Source organism: Maylandia zebra, linkage group LG19 (genome assembly GCF_041146795.1).
Source record: "Maylandia zebra isolate NMK-2024a linkage group LG19, Mzebra_GT3a, whole genome shotgun sequence".
Lineage (NCBI taxonomy): Eukaryota > Metazoa > Chordata > Actinopteri > Cichliformes > Cichlidae > Maylandia > Maylandia zebra.
The window spans coordinates 18,575,090-18,600,491 of record NC_135185.1 but is presented as its reverse complement, the minus strand read 5'-3'; the positions used below and the strand labels follow the sequence as shown (position 1 = coordinate 18,600,491).

The window sequence follows — 25,402 nt, the reverse complement described above, 5'->3', positions numbered from 1 at the left end:
AAAGCCAGGTTTCTTCCAAAGTGAAATTCATCACTTTCTTTGGAAATTGGTAACGGCAACAAATTTAATTTTGGGGTTTTTATCTGTAATGAAAACCTCAGTGTGAAACTTCTGTTCTTCTGCACATGCTCTACAGGTGTGTGGTGGTGGCTGCTTAATTATTTTGTTGCTTGGGCATAGATGTATGGATATAGATATATATTAAGCATGAAAATGACACGTGCAATGCTATGGCTTCCAGACTGAACAACTTATTTCTTTGCAATGCTTAGTGGGCGTGTCAGAAGTGTTAGTAGTAATCTGTAAATATAAACTCTGTGCAAGCAAAGTTTTGCAAATAATGCATCCTTGAAGCATTTAGTACATTTTATCAAGGCAACATGCAGTTTGGATCAAAAATTATAGTCTGAAAACAGCCCAGCATTTTTTGCAGTTTCACTATTTTAACTTGGTACAGTTTCACAAAGTCTGTGTGGTTTCCTGTTGGGGTACTGTTATCTACCAGATCAGGATGAGGGTTTTTGTATGAGAGCATCACCATCTTTATAACTGTGTATTCGTGCTGCTCCAAAATATTCTCCACTGTCTTCCGGGTGTCGTGGGTTCAGGATATGGAGATAAACTGTTTTTCTCCCATCTCCACTCACCTGAAAGTTGCCTTCAAATGGCTTCTCAACATTTAGATTTGTAAAATAGACGTAGGCAATCAGCTTCAGAGAGGTGTCGCCTTGTGAGCGCTGATACCAGAGAATGGTATCGTAATTAGTGATGTTATGAGTGAAGGTCAGGTTCACTTGTCTGTTTGGTTCCACTAACAGTTGAGTTGGAGACTGAGACAGCTGTTTGTCTTTGCTGAGACAAGCTCCTGGAGAAGAAGAGACGGGGGGGAAAGGAGAAAGACATGAATATTTACCTTTTTTTTCTCTTTTTTTCTTCACATAAACTGATTTTGTAAGAGTTCGGTTTTACCTTTAATCCAGAACACGATTAGGATGGCAACGATGAAACTAGATGGCTTCATGTTGGATGTCAGCACACAAATAGTGTCTTCAATGCTTTGAGAGTCAGAAGGAGAGACAGGAAGTGATGTAGTGAAATCAGAGTTGTTCATCAACAGCTTGTGGTTTTTTTTGGGGGGGGGGGGTGTACTCAATGACAAATGGACTGGTTTTTAAAATAAAAAATGTTTTTTGAGCAGAAATCCTTGCTATTGGTGCTTAATTTAAGAATATAAAAATAATGCTGTTCCTCAAAGTCGGTCAGCTCAAAGTGTTGACACTGCGTTTCATGATGTCATCATTACTTCCCTCAAGTTAATTATTAACTGAAAAATTATAAATACCTTTTTTCTTTTAGTGAATAATCTGTAAGATTTCTTGTTATCCAGAAAGCCTCCTTGACAAATACTTCCTATAGCCGTGAGTCTTAGTGCTGCTGAATATGATGACTAATAGGTTCTTCTGTAACAGGAGACATGGGAAGAGGTTTTTGTTTAGAGCAGATGGGTGTTTGATGTACTGTGGTTGACTGGCAGCACAGAAATACGTTGCTGTATGTTCAGGTGCTTTTAGTTTGTTGATGAAAAGTGAGCCGTTCTTTTTATTCGAATTCAAATCCCCCTCTAATTTGAAATTTTCTCTAAACGGTTCCTCCGCGCTGTCATCTTTGAACTGTGTATATCCATATCCAACAAGTTTCAGAGCTGTCTCTCCGGGTAATCGCTGGTACCAAAGCATCACTCTGTAGTCACTTTTATCATGGGTGCAGATTAACTGTACATCATCATTGATCTTTTTGATTACAGCAGACGGAGACTGACGGACCTCTATCCCCAGAGAGATGCCTGCTGCAAGCAGAGATAGAAAAATTAATGATTTTAAAATAAGCGAATGCAGTGTGTCGCGTCACCATGAAGCAGTTACCTGTGAGGAAAAAGAAAAAAAGAAATCGAATCATAATGTAGAGGTGTGGCGATAAAGTCATGAATGTGCTGAAGCGTTTAAATTAAAACAGTCTCTGCTGAAAGCACCATGTCACTGAGCTGATTGCCATTTCAGGAAGAAGCTAGTAAGATGTAGGCAGAAGGGGAGTGGCTTCAGCTGCAGATGAAGATATTTTAGTTTTTAATTCTTTTATTGTTTAGCTTGTTAAATAGACAAGACATAATGTGGATTGCACAACACTGGTCCCTACATTCTTCATTTCCGGTTAATACTTGTACAGCTGCTGTTATTGTGTATATATTTATTTATATTTATATTTCTTCATACATTCTTATATAGTTCTATATTGTGTATTTTGTTGTACAGTTATTTTATTTTCAACTTTAATTTATATATTTTATCTTATTCTTTCCCAGTTAAATTTACCCTTCATTCTAATTTGTGTTGTACAGTTGTTTCATTTTTAACCTTAATTTATATTTTATTCCTTCCTAGTTAAATTTACCCTTTTTAATTTTTCATATTTATTTCCTATCTTATTCATAGCCTTTTCCTTTTTTGTTTTCTTTAGGTCACGAGCAGTTGTTCAAGCATTTCACTACATATCATACTGTGTATGACTGTGTATATGACAAATAGAATTTGAATTTTAAATATCAGAAAATATGGAAAATGCTCATTATCATTTTCTAAAAGTCCCGCCAATGATAAATGTTTTGATGAGCAAAGATTTACTGCATTGTAAATATAAAACAAACCTCAAACTTGGGAATGTTACCAGTTTTTTAGATGGTGTATCATTGCAGTCCTGCAGGTTATACAGAATATATGCTCTTATTTTAATCATCCATATAAGATATGCTGCTTTAACAGATTTTTTATTTATTAGAAATAATTACCTTTTATTATGAGTAATTGGAAAAAATCAACAAAATAATATGTCAATTAAAAACCAAAAGTACAAAACCAGGTGTCTGATGTCAGTTTGTTTCCATTCTGGTTTCAAACCACTGATGGTTCCAGATTATGGAGTTTTTGTAATGTTCACAGAGGATTTCTGTCATTGTGCTTTGCTTGCTGCGCAGTAGTAGACGGCACTGTCCCCTTGTTGTGCAGCGTTGGCTATCAGAGAGCTGTTCTTTGCTGTACTCCCAGTCAAATCTCCAGAAATAATGAAATTGCTTTTGTACTGATCTTCCATTGTGACTTGTTTGTGGTACAAATACCCGATGAGTTTCATGGCTGTTTCCCCGGGTGGACGCTGGTACCAGAGCATCACATAGTAGTCAGTTTTATCATGGATGCAGAAAATCTGCACTTTTGAACTAACATTCGCGATGATATCAGAAGAAGACTGACGGACCTCAAGCCCGAGAAAAACCCCTAGATCAAAAAAGAAAAGAGAAGCTTTTGATAGCCGATAAATTAAAACAAATACAAAAATCTGTTATTTCCAGGCTTTAAAGAAATTGACATCTTTTAAAATTTTTACCTGGTAGGCAGCAGAAAATTAGAAAGCAGATCATTTTATCTTTAACAACATAAAGCCTTTAGACTTTCTAAGCATTTAGAAGCTTGATAACAGAGTTTAGTGGATTTAAAAGACTAGAATTAGATCACACCAAGTGTTTATACTAAGAATTAACAGCCCAGCTGACATAACTGAGGTTTAAGAAGGAAAGGATGTGATGATGATATGTCATTGCTGGGAGGAGTTTTCTCTTCAACTGATGTTTCCCTGAAGATTTCTGTGTACTGGAATAGAACAACATTCTTGTTTACAGATTGAAAAACTGATTTAAATCCTATTTGACTGACTATAACAACCATAAATTGTCATTACTTAGGCTGTGCAGTCTTTAAGGATATCTGAATTAGAGTATTTCACGAGCACTGCATAGTAGTGTCTTACTGCATGAATATGTTTAGTGATGATGTCTTTGCAACTACTAGTGGCAGAAAAGGAAATGTGAACCTTTATAAGGCTTGGAGGAGTGTCTGCTCCTTGGTTTTGTAAACAGTATGTGCTTTAAAAACATCCAACATGGATCAAGTCAAACGACGACCACTACAGCAGGTGCATGGGAGCTTGTCTTGTCAAAACCACCAATGATAAAAATTATGTGGAGTTTTTGTAAAGTTCAGAGGAGCTTTCTGTCATTGTGCTTTGCTTGCTGCGCAGTAGTACACTGCACTGTGCTCTCGTCCTTTGACTTGGATAGTTAGTGAGCCATTCTTTGCAGAATCGCCCCCAAGATTTCCAGTGATACTGAAAAGATCTCTATATTGTTCTTCAAGTGTGACAGCTACATAGTTTAAAAACCCAATGAGTTTCATAGCCGTGTCTCCAGGCGACTGCTGGTACCAGAACATCATCCTGTAGTCAGTTTTATCATGACTGCAGAAGATCTGAACTTTGTCACTAGCCTTTGCGACGATATCAGAGGAAGACTGACGAACCTCAATCCCCAGACTAACACCTAGAACAAAGATAAAAGAGAATTTTAGCTTATGAAGGTTGATACATTTTAGAGAAACAAGCCAAAAAACAGAGTGCAAGTGTTTCCTTAAATACTTAAAGAAATTAGCACCTTTTCAAATTATTACCTGACAAGTAGCAGAAAATTAAAAGGGAGATCATCTTTTCTGTATTCAAAGCTTGACTTTAGATGTGTTTAGAAACTTTATATAAGATTTTAGTGGCTATGAGTTAATGAAATTGGACCACGCAATTGTTTATACTGAGAATCATCTGCCTATCTGACATGACTGAGGTTTAAGAAGGGAGGAGATGAAGAATCATCACTTTATTGCAGATGAAACTGCAGATTGCTGGGCGGAGCTTTCTCTAAGTAAACTGTCATGTTTGTGCTTTTCTGTGGTTTTTGTGTAAATGTGCCTTTTAGTTGTATTTAAAAATAGATTTAATTGTCGGCATTACTATTAACAGTGTTACAAAAAAATCTAAATTGTGATTAATTATACAGTATTTCAGGAAGTGTGAATTAGAGTTTTACAAGTCTAAAGATGGATCTGTGTGTTTCCTACAGGTAAAAAGTAATCTTTCATATGAAGATGCTTTGTTTAAGTATGTGAAAGAGTGCTCTAATATGTGCTTCCTTCCTGGTTATGTAAACTGTACTTAAATTACATGCTTAGTTAAATGAAATAGTCAAGCTACAATACAACCACTAACGCAGGTGGTGGGAGCTTGTCTTATCAAAACAAGCAATGATCAAATATGTGAAGCTTTTGTAAAGCTCAAAAAACCTTTTTGTCATTGTGTGTTGCTGCACAGTGGCAGAAAGTGCTCGTGTCCTTTGACTTGAGCCATTCTTTGCAGCATCTCCACCCACAGTTCCAGTGATATTGAAATGATCTCTATGTTGTTCTGCAAATGTGACAGCTGGATAGTTTAATTACCCAGTGAGTTTTATAGCTGTCTCCCTGCAGCTGTTGGGATCAGAGCATCACCCTGTAGTCAGCTGGGATCTAACCAAGATGTGGGAGGAGTCTGTTCAGCTTAAAACCATCCACTTTGATGATTTCATGGTTCTGAGTTTTTGTATTAAAGAAAGGTGTTTTCTACTCAGTGTGCATAGCTTGCTGCACAGTAATACACTGCACTGTGCTCAGGCTTTAGGTCCACTATAAACATAGAAGCATTCTTTGGTTTACTTCCACTCAAGTCTCCTGTAATATTAAAATGTTTCTCAAATGATTTCTCGTGCTCTTTGTTGTTGTAGTTTAAATGTCCAATGCGTTTCAGAGCTTGGTCTCCAGGGGATTTTTGGTACCACTGCATGAATGTGTAGTCGGTCTTTCCATGGCTGCAGACCAGCTGGACTTCGTCTCCACGAGTTCTGAAAACTTCCACAGGTGTTTGGTGGACTTCAACACCCAGACAAAGACCTAGAAGGAGAGAGAATGAACAATAAACCTATAGATAGGTAACCTATAGAGAATATAAAGTGGGATTCTTAAATGGTGAATGTGATTACCAGTGAGCCAAAACAAACTAAATAATGTCAGCATGATGAGCTTCTGTCTGAAAGCAGCACAGTAAGTGACTCTAACATTTTCCCCATGCACACTTTTATTGACACCCCCCTCTTTGAAGTAGCTACTGCATGTGTAGATATCAGTATTTCTTGAGCACCATCGCCACCTACTGGAAGTACATAACAGTCAAGTCATTGAATCCCTCCAGAATATAAACAAATAAATATGAGAGGATATCTTGGAAAAAGTCAAACACCATGTTACCTGGGTAATGTTAAATCTTGTGCAGAGGACAGTGATTATCATGTTGCATGACTATATTCAAGAACAACTGTACGTTCAATCCTTGTAATCATATCTCAGTCCTGTTATCTGGAAAATGGGCCTTGATGCAGTGGACACTGAATAACCACTACGCTACAGATGTAGGGCCAATTTATTAAGGACTGAAAATAACAAAGATGGAAATTGAACCCCAAAACAGCTGGTGTACCAGAAGGTTATTTTTCAATACCTAAAGCCTAAAGAATGGTTCAGAAATTTCTCTGAATATTTTCAAAACCTGTAGAGATGCTTTGTGTCTAAACATTAAGTGTCACAGAAGCATTAGCATATTCTGTACCAAATTATGCAGAATTTGTAAATATGAATTACCATGGAATTCCCTGTACCGTGAACCCTATGCTGACAGAAAATTAGAAGATGGATCATTTTGTTGGTGTTGACAAAAATCAGATCTCTTGTTGCAGTTCCTAGGGGTAGTAAAGGGAATACAAACATTCATAAAGCTTGCAGGAGTAAGTCAGCGGTTAATCATGATGGTTATGTCAAATAAAGTTGCACATATTTGCTCATTTGTGCATCCTTGCTGCTTTTGCAAACTGCTTATTATATTAGTGCAATTTTGCATGAATGGATCAATCCACAAGAAAACCACTCAAGCAGGTGCTTGAGAACATCTCTTATCAAAACCACAATGATTAAAAAAAAAAATCATCTGGAGTTTTTGTAAAGTTCAGAGGGACTTTGTGTCATTGTGCTTTACTTGCTGCACAATAGTACGTTGTACTGTGCTCTTGTCCTTTAGCTTTCTTGACTATCAGAGAACCGTTTTTTGCTGTACTCCCACTCAGATCGCCACCGATTTCAAAATTATCGTTATTTTCATCTTCAAATTTTGGAGTGTTGACGTTTAAAAACCCAATGAGTTTCATAGCTGTCTCTCCAGGTGACTGCTGGTACCAGAGCATCATCCTGTAGTCGGTCTTTTCATGGCTGCAGAAAATCTGCACTTTGGATCCAACGTCTGTGATGAACTCAGAGGGAAACTGACGGACCTCAAATCCCAGACAGGCACCTGGATAGAGAATGAAGAAAAGATTATTTTTAAATCACAACAAATGATATATATTTAATGAAATGATTTCCATGTTCAGAAGATAAATAGTAAACAAACATTACCTGTCAGGCAACAGAAAAAGAAAAAAATAATCATGTTGACCCTCCTTTGATAAAGTTTCTAAGAGTTTAAACATTTAAATTGCTGGGATTTGACATCAGATCATATGACTGATCCCACAGAGGTTTAAGAGGAAAGTGCTGTGAACACTATGCTTGCTTGGATCTTACCAAGATGTGGGCGGAGTGTCTTTCATTTTAAAAGGGTTTTTCTTTCTTCTTGTGTATAGTAGACTGCACTATGGTCAGGTGCCTTTAGCTCGACTACGAACGGAACACTGAGTAACTTTAGCATTCAACACTTTTATCGACACCCTCCTCTTTGAAGTAGCTACTGCATGTTTAGATATTAGTATTCATTGAGCTCCATCGCCACCTAGCGGAATGACATAAAGTCTTTTCTGATATCCTATTAAAATGTATGCTTGCTTCTATCAGAGGTTTTGGTTGCATTTTCTAGACTCTCTTAGCAGTTGATTTGAGCTGTTTTTCCTTTGTTTTGTTTTTTTCTTGATTTTTTTTTTATTTTTTTTTATACACACCAGCTGGATTTTAGTAGACTTTGTCAATGAGTGAGGAACCTGTGGAAAATACCATCAGAATCCTTAAAGAATATAAAGCAAGGAAAGAAAAAAAGACCTGAATTGAAACCCAAAAATCTGTATAAGAATGTTATTTGTCAGCAAGTTTAAGACAGCCGAGCCTTTGGGCTGTGCAAGCCCACATAGTCCTTCTATTTTATATCTTCTTTTCTTATAGATCATTATCTCAGTTTTTTCACCTCTGGGAGCTCATAAAGGGATTTGGCAACTATTTTGAAACAGACTTCTGACCCTTAATGTTGATGGTTATGTCAAATAACGTTGTTTTTTTGGTGTTGCTTATTTGGGATTCCTTCTTAGTTGTATAAACGGTGTATTAGTACACGTATTAGTAAATGTGACTGGATTAAGCCACAAAACAACCACTCAAGCAGGTGTTTGAGAACTTGTCTCATCCAAACCACAAGGATAAAAAATATTGAGTTTTTGTAAAGTTCAGAGGGACTTTGTGTCATTGTGCTTTACTTGCTACACAATAGTACGTTGCACTGTGCTCTTGTCCTTTAGCTTTCTTGACTATCAGAGAACCGTTTTTTGCTGTAATCGCACTCAGGTCGCCAGTGATTTCAAAATTATCGTTATTTTCATCTTCAAATTTTGGAGTGTTGACATTTAAAAACCCAATGAGTTTCATAGCTGTCTCTCCGGGTGGCTGCTGGTACCAAAGCATCACTGTGTAGTCGGTCTTTTCATGGTTGCAGAAAATCTGCACTTTGGATCCAACGTCTGTGATGAACTCAGAGGGAGACTGACGGACCTCGAATGCCAGACAAACACCTGGATAGAGAATAAAAAGATTATTTTTAAATCGCAACAGATGATACATTTAATGAAACCATTTCCGTTGTCAGAGGATTTTATTGTATGCAAATACGTTATTACCTGTCAGACACCAGAAAAAGAGAAAATGAATCATTATGTTGTTTCTTTGGCAAGAAACATTTATTTATGGATTTAAACTGCTGGGATTTGACATCAGATAACCTGACTGACCCCACAGAGGTTTATGAGGAAGTGAAGTGGGAGGAGCATGTTTGGCATTTTAATGTCAGCATGATGAGCTCCTGTCTGTGAACAAAACACCAGTTGACTCTTACTAACACCCCCTTCTTTTAGGCAACTATGCTTAGATGTCAGTATTTCTTGAACTCCAGCGCCACCTACTGGAGGACATAAAAGTCATCTCTAATATCAGATTAATTGTCAGGCAGTTTTTGTACAGCTTTTCCTACTTCTCACAGCACAGTGCATGCTGACAGCACAAAAATACACACCACTGTCATTCTGCTGCAAGTTATTCACAGTAAGAGCTCCGTTCTCAATGGCTTCTTTAATGGCTGAATATTTGTTTTCAGGCGCCCCGCCATAGTCCGGGTTCCCACGAAATACTGTGTAGACAATGAGCCTCATGGTCTCTCCTGGTCTTTGAATGTACCAGTACATCTGAGTATAACGTATATCTTTGCTGTGGCTGCAGTTCATCTCTGCAGCTTTGTTGAGGAAACGCCAGCTGATTTCAGGGTATTGAATCACATCCTGGGAATGACCTGTGGAAAAAAACCAAAGTAATTCTGATCGTTCTTTGAGAAATGTTCTTCAGCCAATACATTTAAAAAATGAAAGCTTAGGAATCTATTGCACAGTTAATATGTCCATGTACCTTGCAGCCACAGAGATGAGACGAAAATCGTTATGAGCACTTGAGCAATCATAGGGATAATCTACAAGGAGATGCAGCTGGTGTTGTAAATATAAGACCTGCTGCTATTTATAATGGTAGAGGGAGGCTACAGGCATTACTTCAGTTACTTCACAGTAAGGACCTCCCATTCCAATATAGGATTAGATTATTGGTTAGAATATAGGTGCAAACACATGTGAGCTCTAAAAACGATGAGATTGTTTTGTATTAAGGAGCAGTGATATGCAGCACTGTGGTAACTGGCAGCACAGAAGTACACTGCACTGATGTTCACAGTGAGATCTTTAATTGCTAATGTGCAGTTCTGGCCTTTATTTGCACTCCCATCTGTTTTCACATTGAGGGCAGGCTCTAGAATGAATTCTGAACTGCATCACAAACATACTGCTACCTTATGAAAGGGAAAGGGAAGGGTAAGTCCTCAAGACTGCAAAAAGAGGTCATTCATATTACTTTTACTACTGTATATGCATTTACCCTGAGAATGTGCTAATTTAAAATGTCCTTATTAGCAAATGTAATGTTTGGGACTAGTTATACATGACAGCTTTTAAAATAGACTTACATGTAGGAGGGGTATATTCAGTTTAAAACCATCCTCTTTGATCACTTTGAGATTTTGTATTAAGGGGAGGGGTTTTCAGTTCAGTGTGCATCACTAGCTGCACAGTAGTACACGGCACTGTGCTCAGGTGCCTTTAGATGGACCACTTTAGGTATGGTACGCTGTTAAGTTTTGTGATTACACACTGCATGATTGTGTAGTTAACTTTCCATGGACACAAACCAAGCTAGACTATGTCTTCAGGTTTTTGGAAAATCCAAGGAAAAACACTTACAAAGAGAGAAAAACTATAGATGATATGAAGTGTGACTTCTAAATCATAAATGTGATTACTAATATGCTAAAACAAACTGGATGTCATCATGAGGAGCTTCTGTATGAAAGCAGAAAAGTGGGTGACTCGAATATTTGCCAGTTACTGCAGGTTTTGATCTTTGTATTTTTTGAATCCAGTGCCACCTACTGGGAGGACATAAAAGTCAAGTCATTTCTAGTATTAGTTTAATGGTGAGTTTTTGTACAGCTTCTCCTACTTCTCACATCACTGTGGATGCTAACGGCACAAAACTACAGACCACTGTCATGTAGCTGTGAATGATTCACAGTGACAGCCCCACTTCCAACTATTTCTTTGCTGGCTCAGTTTTTGTTTTTAAAGAGTACATAGACAATGAGGGTCATGGTCTCCCCTTCTCAAACCACTTTGTTAGTTTTTGTTTTGTCAGGGGTCCCACCATAATCTGACTTCAGCCAAATTGTGTCGAGGATGAGGCTGGAACGAGACCTGTAAGAAAGAGAAAAAAAAAAAGGCTTTTCTTCACAGTAAGGACCTCCCATTCCAGTTATGGATTATAATCACAAGACCAATGTTGGTTAGAATGAAGGTGCAAGTGGTTGTGAGCTCTAAGAGATAAAGACTAAGAGTGAAGTGGTTTTTGTATTGAGGAGCAGTGATATATAGTACTGTGGTATCTAGCAGCACAGAAGTAAACTGCACTGCTGTTCAGGGTGAGATCTTTTATTATTAATGTGCAGGTTTGGTGTGGATTTGCACTCCCTTTGATGTCGACCCTCCATCCAGGCTCTGGTGCTCCTTGGCTTACTACCATGTATCCCAGGAAATGAAGCTGTTTGCTTTTTGTTTGCTTGTACCAGAGGATCCGATCATAGCCAGCTATACTGTGTACACAGTTGATTTCAGCTGTTTGTTCTTGATTTTTATACATATTAGCTGGAGTCTGGAAGACTTGGTCACTGAGTGAGGAACCTGTGAAAAATATCAACAAAAACCCCACAACAATGTAAAACAAGCTGTATAAGAGTAAATCGTGAAAAACTGAAAAGTTAAGAGTGCATTACCTGACACGAGGATAATGTTAAAGGTTATGCAGAAGAAAGTGATCATTATGTTGCTTTGCATGATTAAGGAACAGTCCTCTTAAGTCTACTGTGCTCTCATAACTGTACATTCAGCTGTTGATCATTTCTGTCATTTCCTGGTAATCCCTCCCATCAGGAAAATGGGCAGCGATGCAGTGAATTTAGCAGCTACTGTATTGTAGACGTACTTACTAAAGGACTTAAAATAGCAAAGACCTGAGCTGAAAAGAAATTTGTAAGAGAATATTAAGTCAGAACCTTATGGAACACGTCTCTCCAACAAAAATATATTTTTAAAGAGTGTTCAGTGATGCATTTAATCCAGAATACAGAATGCCATTTCAAATTATTGAAAGAAGGCATCATTTTGTCCGTATTAACTTAATTGTTTTAGAAATTATTAGAAACTGATAATTAGTGGCTGTATGTGTAAGTAACTGGAATTTGATCATATCAAGTGGGAGGAGTTTTATCTTGGAGAAAGTGTAATATTTGTGTTCTGTGAGTGTTTCTGAGCCACTCGAGTAAAAGTGGCGCACTGAAAGATGTACTGGTTGTCTTTACTATATGTGGTGTTAAAAAATCAAATTAATCTTTGGCTGAATAATATCTAGAATTTATGATTAGATACATTGCGCAGCCTTTAAGATTTGTGAATTGTAGTATTTTACGTACTAAGGTCACTGCATAAAGAGGTCTTTGCAACTCTTAGTACCACAAAAGTCAAAGTAAACTTTGTCATCTCTGCTGTATCCAATGCAGCATACAGAGAGACGAGACGACGAGGCTCCGGTTACATCAGTGTAAAAACGAGCTAATAAATAGATAAAAGGAGGGAGAAGAAAATAAATAAATATACGCTTAAGAGTTACAATTAGAATTTACAGTTTACAATTTATAATTTGGAGTGGTTTAAAGTGACCAGTGTAGCAGCTTGTAAACCCAGAGCAAAAAAGATTGTCCATAGAGCAGCAGTGGTTTACACACCAGAGGTAGTGGTGTGTAAAGTGCAAAAGAGTCAGTTAACAGATTGTGTGAGTGTGTGTGGTGAGGGGGAGAGGGAGGTCTGGTGGTGAGTTCAAAAGGGACTGCAAGCGTTAATAGTAAAAAAAAAAAAAAAAAAAAGGTCAGGAAGAGCATGTGTGCTGTTTTGAGTCAAATAAAGCAAAGCTTCTCAAATTCGTTGCTATTTGCAGGTTTCTTCCTGTTAATGTAAGCAGTACTTACTCTAAATAACATGCATTCTTAAAAGATATTAGAAACAGGGGTATATCAGTACAGTTTTGTACAAATCAATCGAACCACAAAACAACAGCTAATGCAGGTGTTTGAGAATGAATGTGGAGTTTTTGTAGAGTTCAGAGGGACTTTTTGCCACTGTGCTTCTCTAGCTGCACAGTAGTACACTGCACTGTGCTCTTTTTGTGTCACTTTGACTATCAGAGAGCCATTTTTTGCTGTGTTGCCACCCAGATTTCCATTTATATCGAAATGATCTTTATATTGGTCTTCATCAAATGTGACAACTTGGTACTGTAAAAACCCAATGAGTTTCATAGCTGTCTCTCCGGGTGGCTGCTGGTACCAGAGCATCACCCTGTAGTCAGTCTTTTCATGGCTGCAGAGAATCTCCACTTTGGATCCGACATCAGTGATGACCCCAGAGGGAAACTGACGAACCTCAATACCCAGACAGACACCTGAATAGAGAATGACAAAAGATTGCATTTAAATAAAAGGAGATTAGACATTTAAGGAAAGAAATTCCACTTTCTGAAGGGCTTATTGTGTGCAAACAAGGCATTATTACCTGTCAGGCACCAGAAGAAGAGATGATGAATCATGCTGACACTTTGCTGATAAAGATGTTTAAGATTTTTAGGGATTTAAATTACTACAATTTGATGTCAAACCCCCACTGATCTTTCTTAAAGTTTAAAAGTAAAGTGAAGTAAAACACTATACTGGCTGGGATCTAACCAAGAGGTGGGAGGAGTAGCTTCAGTTTAAAACATCCACTTTTATTAATGGTTCTGTTTTGTTTCAAGGGGAGGGGTTTTCCTTTCATTGTGCATAGCTAGCTGCACAGTACTATACTGCATTGTGCTCAGGTGCCTTTAGATCAACAATAAACTGAGATGCGTTCTTTTCTTTCTCTGCTCTCAAATCTCCAGTAATATTGAAGTGTTTCTCCAACAGTTCCTCATTGTCTTTGGACTATAGCAGCAATGTATTTCAGAGCTTGGTCTTCTGTAGCATGAGCATGATTTTCCATGGCTGCAGACCAGCTGGGTTTGTCTCATACTGTTCTGAAAAATTTCAGAGGTGCTTGGTGAACTTCAAAAGTTAAAATGAGAGAAAATTAATATTCTACAGTGATGACATGAAGTGGGACTCCTAAATGATGAATTTGATTACCAATAGACCAAAACAAACTGACGTCAGCATGATGAGCTCCTGTCTGAAGACAAAAAACTGAGTGTCTGTAACATTCTTTTTTTTTGGGGGGGGGGACTTATAATGATAAATATTATAAGTTGCAGCCACAGAGATGAGACAACAAACATTATGAGCACAGCAATCATAGTGATAATCTACAAGGAGATGCAGCTGCTATTTATAGGTGGAGGTGTTGTGGAAGTTTTCCATTAAATAAAGCCTGCAGACGAGCGGTGAGCGGTAGCTAACATTCTTTAATCAAAACACAAAGAACAGAAAAACCAAGCTTGGTGGAGAGCCTGCATGATCGCGGGGCAGACGGTCAGCAGAGTCTCACCCGAGCCTAACATGGCTCTCAGTTAAATACCTTCTTCAGGAACAAAAGGCAGTACACAGCTGTTTCACACCTTTTTTTTTTTTTTTTCTTTTTTGCCTGTCCCGTTTGGCTCTTTTGCCATCAGAATTGTTGTCTAAAGGCAAAGAAAGATGCCCAACGGATTTACTTTACCAAACTGACCATCCCAGCCTTGCCGTAATGGTCCATTTGATTCACCTTTTATTGTTTATTTTATTTTCACTTACTGAATACGGGACAGACTTGACTGGGGGAAAGAAGGGGAGAAAGAAAGAGGGAAAGAGAAACAGCTGAGAAGAGGGACGGGGGAGAAGGGCAAAAAACAAAAACCAACAGAACGGGCAGAGAAAAAAAATGCATATATCAATCACCTGGATCACCTGCTGAGAAAGAAAAAAGAAAGCAAGCAGAAGAGAACAAGAGTAATAGAATAAACAACATCACAATGATATATGGGAATATGACAGTAAATACTAAATGTTAAACATTATTGTGCAGCACATAAGATCAACAGAACACAGTGTGCTTTGAGGTAGGAGCCAAAAAGGGTGTAGTTTGTGGGTGTGATCACCCGTGTGTACACCTGTGAGCATGGACGCGCTTGTTTTTTGTTTTTTAAAAGGTTCCTTCATGTAATGATCTGCTAGAGGGTGTGGGGGGGCCACAGCCCCGTCCTCCAGGGCGTGAAGCAGGTGTGGAGGAGATCAAAACTCCAGACATCCAGAGGCCCCCAGAACACAAGAGACCAAGGAAGACCAACAGAGGGGCAGCTGCGCCACTGTCCCGGAAAGAGCTGAGGAGAGTCCCAGATGAGGGCTCACTCAGCAGCCGCGGAGCAGAAGCCAGGGGGAGTTGCAGTGACGCGCCCGTGAGCTCCGCCGGCAGCCAGCTGCGCCTGAGTGACCGAGCCCCAGGCCGAGAGGCCGGGGGCACCCCACCTCCGAAGTGGCCCGAGCGAGCCCCAGGCTCCAGGCCCCGATAAGCGGCCGCCAAGGAGTGAGCCGGTGTGTACCTGGACGCCCATCCCCGGACACAAAGAACCACCAACGCACCAATGTCTGAGGGGGTCCGCCACTGGCAGGGGAAGTGGTGGTAGGGGGAGATAGGCCTCCAAACCTTGGAGGGCCTGAGATGTCCCCAGAGAGGTGGCGCCTGACACCCAACCTGACATATAGACACAGACATACAGGCACACACAGATACAAACATCCATTCCCACCCTCATGCTCTCATATGCACTTACTCCACACTCAACCAACGTGGAGACAGACATAAAGAGACGTTGTACACACGATCACACTCCCCAAGCGTACTCTACAAACCGGGTCTAGGTGCCCCCGCCCCTGGAGGGGGGAACTGCACCCAGACCCAGGTGGTGTTTCCCTTTTCCCTGCGGTGGGGGGAGGCAGACCGCCCCGACTCCGCAGCAGCAGGAAGGCTCCACACTCCAGACCGCAGTCGGACGGCCAACTCCTCCTCCTAGTCCTAGCCCCCCTGCTCCAGCAGGTCGCAGAGAATGGGGGTGAGAGAAGACTCCAAACCTCCCTCCACCCGCTCATTGTAATGTTGATGCATGTGTGTTCTAAGGTGCATTTAAAACCCAGGAGGGCTTGGAGCTACCTGCCAGAGAGCAGCAGGTAAGCGCATGGTCCCTCCTGCTAGCCCTCAATGTCTACGTGTATTTAAAATTGAGAGGTGGGCAACGATGCCAGGGGTGGGGTGTACACCCTGATGGTACTTTGGACTCAGCGTATCGTGCCCACCCCCAAGATCCTATATGTATGTGTAATGAGAGTGTGAGTAATGTGAATGTCTAAGTTGTGGGATAAAATTGAGGCAGAGGCAGCCAGAAGGGGACAGAGGGGGGGGGGTAGCCTCCTCTGCACCCTGGTGACACACCCCTACTCCAAGGCCCTGCATGTGTGGGTGGTTGTGGTGGAGCGGGAAGAGGGAGGCAGCTGGAGATGGGGAGGGAAGGAAGGGAGGGGCAAGTGACCCCTCCCTGGGGCCAGCTCCCCCGCTGACCCCAGTAGGCACCCCCATACTCCGCGACCCGCCAGGGAAAGGGGGCCCAGGCCCATCCAGACCGGGCCCAGTGCAGCAGCGCCGCCCGGCCCCACAGAGCCCGGGACAGTCCACCCAACCCCACCACAGAGAAAACTGCACCCACCCCACCATCCACTCATCTTCCAGACTACATAAGACAATAAACACCCAGGCTGAGATCTTCCTCCACCTCTCCTGTATCTCCCCCTCCTGCAGAGGGAGCTCCTGAGGAGAGGAAAGCTCCTGCAAGATGTGACAATCTCCCCCACCAGTTGAAGAGCCCCCCAGGTGGCTCGACGCACCGGCGGCACCCTGCTCCAGGGCTGGGCCCCCATGCACCCACCCGCCCACAACCCCGGCAACACACCAACCAGGACCCAAGCCCCCGAGGCCCGGTCCGGGTCCCAGCCCAGAGACGGAGCGCCCCCAGAACCTCACGCCCATCCCGGACCCACCCAGGGGCAGCCAGGCTACCAGGTCAGTAACCCACGTCCGTCAGCACAGACCCTCCCCTAGCCCCGCTGCACGCAGCCGCGAGGAAACAGTCACCTGAGAGCCAACAGAGCCCCTAACCGGACATGACCGCTACCCCGGATTGAGCCCCCCAAGGAAGATGCCTCCGGGGAACCCCCCGACGCCCTAAGTTTCACACCTTAAGGTTCACACTCCCTTGCTACCTCCCAGAGTCCTCGAAGAGACAAAAGATTCTTCCTGTGGCGTTGTCTGCCCCCCCCCCCCCCCCCCCCCCCCCCAACTTCCTTACCAGACCCCCACCATCTGTACTGTGTGAGTGTGAGACATGTTAAAATCCAGTGGCACGAAGGCATTATAGGGCTTTGGAGTTGACGTCACACCGCAATGCATTATGGGAGCGCAGCGCCATTTTCGGGGTCTACGAATCAAACCAAACACACTGTGTTGGAACGACGACTACAAGAAAGATGCTTAAAAGCAGCTCAAAAGAGAATGAACTGTATAGAGACCGATTTCATTCAGAGGCGAAGGAGCGGTACTTGCAGAAAATAGCGTGCATTGGAAATGTGGACCCGTATGAAATAAGGCCGTGGAGTAGAAACCCTGAAGACCAACCGCTATTGACGTAGCCTGACATATTCTCGTACCTTGTCTGTGGAGTCAGCGCGTACAAGTCGTCATTCAAGCAAAGGTAAGTCAGCTCGAGTACTGCGTGTGAAATGCGTTTGATTTCCCTGCAAACATTCAGATTAGTGCAGCATAAATTCATTCATGAGGGGAAATGACAGTGAGAACATGTGGAGGCTGTTAGGTGGATAACATAATGAGTTCAGTGCACTGATGTGACACTGTCCTGAAGGATTGTTATTCTTTATGGTTAAAGAAATTGCACTAATTTATTAATGTTTATTATAAATAATCCTTATTAAACATGCTTCCATGTTTGTATCTTGTGTCACTAAAAATACAATTTATTTTAATTTTATATATTGATCAATGACCTGCAGAATCTCCTTATCATATTAAGTGATTCATAATTGTCACTTTATGCTTTCTCCATCTCTAAAGTGATGACATCCTTGCATTACATCCTTTAGGTTCATTTTCTGCAGGCAGGTTTCTGACAGAGAACAGGCCGATTTAGAATATAACATGCAGCGTTCTATAGATGGATACATAAAAAAATGAAAAATTACATGTATGTGCTAACTTTCTAAACACTTTGTTACATTTATGATAAAGTAGATAAAACACATTTACGTCGGCCTTGGCTCATTAGTTCTTGTCTTTAAATGAACTTTGTCTGTGTGTGTTTCAGGTCCTGCACTCTCAAAGACTGAATGAACCAGCATTGCAGCCATGGGTCACTGTGAGCATCACAGGGAAGGTTGAAGCCGCCCACTGCACCTGTATGGCCGGAGTCGCAGAGACCTGCAGCCATGTCGCTGCTCTTCTGTTTAATGTAGAAGCAACAGTGTTGATCCGTGGCACAAGGACTGTTACAGATGAACCTGCATACTGGGTTTTGCTGGGTAATATGACCAAGATACAGCCAGAGGTTGGCCATAAGATAGACTTCTCCTCTTCAGCTGCCCAAAAAAAGGCTCTTGATCAAAACCTAAACAGACCATCTGTAGTGACAGGTAAAAGGAGGGGTCCTCAAAACAGAAAAATCCCACCTGCTACTGTGGAGGAGTTGTCACTGCTATTGGATACTTTGCTGGAACACAGTAAAGCTGTGGGTTGTGGGAATGACCCATAATGTTTTATCTAGGGGTCTAGATTTATGCCTGTAGTGCACTGTCATGTAAATAATTTGCATTTACTGAATATATACTCACTGAGTACCACTGTTCAAAAGTTGAATAAAGAAACAAACTAATTTTTGCCTCTTTTTTTTTTTTTATTGAAACCACCTTATAGAACATCACATCAGTTACAATGTAGAATCCATGTCATTTATAGTTTACAAATGACAAAATGTTTACACAAAATCATGAGTGTTTACATGACATCACCCACTACTAACATTATTTACTGTATCTTTTGAAAAAATACAGAAATTTTAACAGCACAATACTTAAGAATATTTAACAGGAGCAGGTTTCATTCTTCCCTGGTTTTATTATCACACTGTTCATCAAAACGCAGCAAACCTTCACCATCTTATCCAGAAGGGTCCCCTCTTCACCCTCACATGGAAGAAGTAATCTGATTGGCATGGTGGTATGTTTGCAGCAGGTCCCTTGTGTAGCACTGGAACCCAGTCACGATGTTTCATCCATTTCATAGGCTGGTTTGCTGCAATAATGCCAAATAATTAGCATCTGTATAGATAGAAGGTAGTTCTGCAAAATCACTCACTAGACCCCCAAAATGGCGGATCGGGCCAAAATCCTTTCCACGCCCACCCCCCGTGACATCACGCGGGGTAAAACAGTAAAATAATGTGATTAATACATAAATAAAAGAAATTCCTATACAGAGGCTACAGGTATTACTTCAGTTACTTCACAGTAAGGAATTATTAATGTGATGTAATGAGGACTTGAGCAATCATAGTGAGACTACAATGAGATATAGCACCTATTTCAAATTTTTAAGCCTGCTACTGTTTATAATGGTAGGTGAAAGTTAAAGGCTTTGCTTCACAGCAAGGATCTCCTATTCATGATTGTAATCACAAGATCAATGTTGGTTAGAATACAGGTGCAGGTGGTAAGTGATAAAAATTGGTAGTGAGGAGGTTTTTGTATTGTGGATCAGTGATATGTAGCACTGTGGAATCTAGCAGCACAGAAGTACACAGCACTGCTGTTCATGAAGAGATCTTTAATTATCAGTGTGCAGGTCTGGTCTTTATTTGCATTCCCACCAATTGTCACAGTCACTCCAGGCTCTACAGATGAGCTTGTTCCCAACATGTATCCCAGGAACTGCATTTGGCCGGTTTTTGTTTGCTTGTACCAGAGGATTTGATTATAGGTGTCTATACTGTGTGAACAGGTGATCTCAGCTGTTTCTTCTAGATTTTTATACATATCAGCTGGATTCTGGTGGACTTGGTCACTGAGTGATGAACCTGTGAAAAATATCAATGAAAACATCACAAAAAATGACAACAAGGAATATGAGAGTAAATGTTGGAAAATGGAAAAGTTAAAGTGCGTTACCTGAGACGAGGATGATGTTAAAGCTTATGCAGAAGAAAGTGATCATCATGTTGTGTTGCACGTCTACATTCATGAACATTATGTCTTCTGTACATTCAGTCTGCTGATCATTCACGTGTAATTTTTGGGTAAACCCTCCCATCAGGAAATCGGCAGTGATGCAGTGGATTCTGAAGAGCCCACTGCACTACAGACATGCTGCCACCTTATGACAGGACTTCAAATGGCAAAGACCTAAACTGAACAGAGATGTGTAACAGAAATCATAATGTGGATGGTTATTTCCTCAGGACTGTGCAAGCTCCCTGTAGTGGTTCTAATCTGTGGTTATACACTTGTGACCATGTTAGAAGGTAAAGACTCTACAATAATAATAAGATCATGTCCCAGTGTAATAAAACTATCACATTGGTACAAACACCAAATCAAGTTTAAAGAGAACTTGCAACTATTTCTTCCGTTTGGCAACAAACAGCATTTTGATGCAGCACCACTTCAGGCAGATGTTCTGCAAAACACAGTCATTTTTCCTACTGGTTAACATGATGAACAAGTACACAGTCATAATTGTTTTAAAATTTCTCAGATTATTTTGAAATATAATTTTTTATATAATATAATGTTTGACATGCTACAGCTTTAATCAGCTTGTTAATTTTGCAGACAGTTTGTCTCATCATCAGTTCATTGAAACATTTAATTCAAGAGAACAGAAATGATGATGGAAACAACAAGTTTAAAGGCTTCATGTTTGATGTCAAACAACATGTTCATTCATATCCAACATGAAGGTGGTCTGTGGGGGCGGAGGTGCAGCCTTATTATGTCCTCTTTCATTTGCACTGATATCGCTTTAGATTTTATACTGAATTGTGAGTTTGAAGCTACTAAATACAGTTCAACACTTTGACTAAACACGCTGGCATAGCCATGAAACTACTTCTCAGTCAACTACTCAGTGAAGTATTGAAAATGGGAGACTGTTCAAAGCTGTAGTTCATAAACATTTAAAGCAGTGCTTGCGTTAAATCCATTTAATTAAAGTTGAAAGTCAGCACTTTGATCACATCTTTTTTGTGTGTGTTTAATTTAAAGTCCACTGTGGTGATCTACAGAGACAAAATTACAAAAATTGTGCGAAATAATTCTGAATCTGTATATTCAAGCGACAACTGAATATTTTGTTTATTCTTTACTATTTAACTTTATCCATATTTTCTGTTCTGCTAATCTTCACTGTTTCACTGTTGGTCATGTCAAGATGCAAAGATTTGTTTCATTGTAAAACTAGCAAACTTACCATCTGTTTTTCTAGTGATGAATTACTGTAAGCTTAAGTTCCAGCATGAATCTCTATTCTCTTATTTCACCTGAATTATCCAAAAAACTTGGGTTGCTTTTAAGTTTTTATTACACACTAGAAATCTCATTAGTCTGGTAAAATTGTAATAAGCCAGTAAAACTGTATCAAAAGTAAAAACCAAAAACCACAAAAACAGGTGTCTCAAATCAGTTTATTTTCTTTTTTCAAACCACTGATGATTCCAGGCTGTGGGGTTTTTGTAAAGTTCAGACAATCTTTTTGTCATTGTGCATATCTAGCTGCACAGTAGTACACTGCACTGTGCTCATGTTGTGTCACTTTGACTATCAGAGAGCCATTTTTTGCTGTATCCCCACTCAAATCTCCTGTAAAATCAAAATGATCTTTATATTGGTCTTGGTCAAATGTGACAGCTTGGAAGTTTAAAAACCCAATGAGTTTCATAGCTGTCTCTCCGGGTGGCTGCTGGTACCAGAGCATCACCCTGTAGTCAGTCTTTTCATGGCTGCAGAAAATCTCAACTTTGGATCCAACATTTGTGATGAACTCGGAGGGAGTCTGACGGACCTTTACACCCAGACAGACACCTGGATAGAGAATGAAGAAAATTCAATTTAGACAATAATCCGACACATTTAATGAAACCATTTCCATGTTAACATCGCCTGAATAGACAAACATAAAAAATTCTGGTTAAATTACAACAGATGATACACTTAATGACACAATATAAATGTAAACAGGATTTTATGGTGTGTAAACAAGGTATTACCTGTCAGGCACCAGAAAAAGAGAAAAACAGTCATTGTGACCTTCCTTTGATAATGTGTCCTTAAATTGAACTTGCTGTGTTTTGATGTCGGACTTTACTGATCTGTCTTAAACTTTAAGATGTAATTGAAGTGAACACTATACTGGCTGGGATCTAACCAAGAGGTGGGAGGAGTATGTTCAGTTTAGATCCATCAGACCATTAAAGTGGGTGGTTTTGAGTTTTTGTATTACAGGGAGGGGTTTTCCTCTCAGTGTGCATAGCTTGCTGCACAGTAATACACTGCACTGTGCTCAGGTGCCTTTAGATCCACTATAAACAGAGAAGCATTCTTTGCGTTATCTCCACTCAAATCTCCACTAATATTAAAATGTGTCTTAAACGATTCCTCGTGCTCTTTGTTGTTGTAATATAAATGTCCAATGCGCTTCAGAGCCTGGTCTCCAGGGGATTTCTGGTACCACTGCATGAGCATGTAGTCGGTCTTTTCATGGCTGCAGACCAGCTGGACTTTTTCTCCAGGTCTTCTGAAAACTTCCAAAGGTGTTTGGGAAACTTGAACACCCAGACAAACACCTAGAAACAGAGAAAATGAATAATCAGCATATAAACGAAATATAATTTGGGATCCTTGGATGATAAATGTGATTACCAGTGAGCCAAAACAAACTGAATAATGTCAGCATGATGAGCTTCTGTCTGAAAACAGAACAGTGAGTGATATGAACATTTTCCCCATGCACACTTTTATTGACGCCCTCCTCTTGAAACCAGCTGCTAAAGGTTTTGATGTCAGTATTTCTTGAGCTTCATCGCCACCTACTGGAGGACATAAAAGTCAAGTCATCTCTAATATCAGATTAATTGTTGAGCAGTTTCTGTACAGCTTCTCCTACTTATCACATCACTGTGTTTGCTGACAGCACAGAAATACACACCACTGTCATTCTGCTGCAAATCATTCACAGTTAGAGCGCCGTTCTCAGCTTTTGCTTTTAGAGCTGAATATTTGTTTTTAGGCGCCCCACCATAGTCGGGCGCCCCACCCAAAGCTGTGTAGACGATGAGTCTCATGGTCTCGCCCGGTCTTTGAATGTACCAGTACATCTGGCTATGAGATATATCTTTTTTGTGGCTGCAGTTCATCTCTGCAGCTTCGTTACATAACTCCATCTGATTTCAGGTTGTTGAGTCACATCCTGGGAAAAACCTGAAAGAAGAAAATATAAATGAATATTAAAAATACTCTGAGCAAACGTGTTCAGGTCTTACATGAACAAAAATGATTAATGTTTATGTACCTTGAAGCCACAGAGATGAGAATATGAAAGCGATGACCGGTTGAGCAATCATAGTGTTATTGTACAATGCGATGAGAGAGACTTTCATTATTTAAGTCTCCTGCTTTTTATAATGGTAGGTGGAGGTTAAAGGCTTTTCCTCACAGTAAGGACCTCCCATTCCCTTACCGGGTTATAATCACAAAACCAATGTTGGTTAGAATACAGGTGCAAGCAGCTATGAGCTGTAAGAAGACTAACAGTGAAGAAGTTTTTGTATTGAGTATTATTGTTATGTAGCACTGTGTAACTAGCAGCACAGAAGTACACTGCACTGCTGTTCAGGGTGAGATCTTTAATTGTCAGTGTGCAGGTCTGGTCTTTATTTGCATTCCCATGAATTGTCACAGTCACTCCAGGCTCTAGAAATGGGCTTGTTCCTACCATGTATCCCAGGAGCTGCAGTTGACTGTTTTCTGTTTGCTTGTACCAGAAGATTCGATCATAGTTAGTTATCTTGTGTACACAGTTGATTTCAGCTCTTTGTCCTTGATTTTTATACATATCAGCTGGAGTCTGGAAGACTTGGTCACTGAGTGAGGAACCTGTGAAAAATGTCAACAAAAAATCTCACAACAATATAAAACAACAAATATGTGAGTAAAGGATAAAAAATTAAAAAGTAAAAAAGGTGCATTACCTGAAACCAGGATAATGTTTAAGATTATGCAGAAGAAAGTGATTATCATATTTTGTGGCATGATTATATTCAAGAAGTTGCATGTTAAGTCTTCCGTGCTTTCATAACTGTGTATTCAGCTACACTGATCATTCATTTGTCATTTCTGGTTAAACCCTCCCATCAAACAATGGGCAGTGATGCAGTGAATTCTGAGCAGCCTCTACGCCACAGACATACTGCCACGTTATGAAATGGCTTAAAGTGACAAAAACCTGTAACGGATTGTCCTTTTTCAGCACCTCACCATGTTATTCTATATCTCCTTGAACATCTTCATCATCTTTTCCTTCATCTATGCAGAACTATCTGCTATCTGCTCAGGAAACTGTGCATCCAGGCTTCAAGCAGCACCATTGGGTTAAAATTGATGGTGCATTAATATTCTCAGACCACACCAGTGAGTCCCAAAGTTGCTGACAGCTCAGAAGTTGCTTTTTATTTCCTTTTAAAATGATTGTTGTCATAGCTAACTCGATGCAGAAGATGTTTCCTGACCAACTGTTTCAGTAGTTTGACAGTAGATGTGGTGTAATAACTCAAAAGGGCTTCCAGAGGATATTAATAAAAAGAGAAGCATATTTTTATCTGAAATGGGAGCTCCTTTTTTTAAATCTCTTGCATGAATCATGTACCTGGAAGCCACAGAGATGAGACAACAAATGTGAAAAGCACTTGAGGAGTCTAAGGCTACGTTCACACTGCAGGCGGAAGCGCATCAAATCGGATTTTTTTTTTTGACCCTATGCGACCCATATCCGATCATGCTATGACAGTGTGAACGGCACAAATCCGATATTTTCAAATCCGATCTGGGTCACTTTCGTATGTGGTACTGAATCTGATACATATCCGATGTTTTAGAAAGCGACTGCTGTTTTAATGGTCATGTCGCATTAAATCCGTCTTTTACGTCACTGACACAAGACAGACAGCAATTATCAGCGCCCGATAAGACATCGCGAACGCTTCCTGGCCATCCAGTGTAGATGTCAGTGAAACTGTTGGGAAGACAACGTAAACATTTTATTTGTACTGTATAAACTGCAGATTCTGACAGAAATCTGCAACTATCCTTTGAAGCACCGCTCCTCTCTAAAACAGCAATAATTAGGATAATTATTAGTTATCTACATTATTATGTAAAT

The 25,402-nt window shown here is 40.2% G+C and overlaps 2 protein-coding genes and 1 long non-coding RNA gene across 6 annotated transcripts in view; 1 reads left to right on the top strand and 2 right to left on the bottom strand.

Annotated features, from left to right (window-relative positions):
* LOC101485314 (M1-specific T cell receptor beta chain) overlaps positions 1 to 20,218 on the bottom strand; it is a 42,566-nt gene extending 22,348 nt beyond the window's left edge. The window contains exons 1-2 of the mRNA XM_076877662.1: positions 20,140 to 20,218; positions 19,759 to 20,048 (exon numbers count right to left, since the gene is read on the bottom strand). Of these exons, the coding sequence (XP_076733777.1) occupies positions 19,759 to 20,048; positions 20,140 to 20,218 (369 nt within the window). The remainder of the gene's footprint in view (positions 1 to 19,758; positions 20,049 to 20,139) is intronic.
* The window catches only part of ccdc177 (coiled-coil domain containing 177), a 173,403-nt gene that overhangs the window by 10,736 nt on the left and 137,265 nt on the right, over positions 1 to 25,402 (top strand). The window lies entirely within an intron of this gene.
* LOC143414034 (uncharacterized) lies at positions 21,713 to 22,992 on the bottom strand. The gene is made up of 3 exons (XR_013094601.1): positions 22,888 to 22,992; positions 22,236 to 22,811; positions 21,713 to 22,050 (listed from the first exon to the last, which is right to left on the bottom strand). It is a non-coding gene; the product is annotated as an uncharacterized LOC143414034 (long non-coding RNA).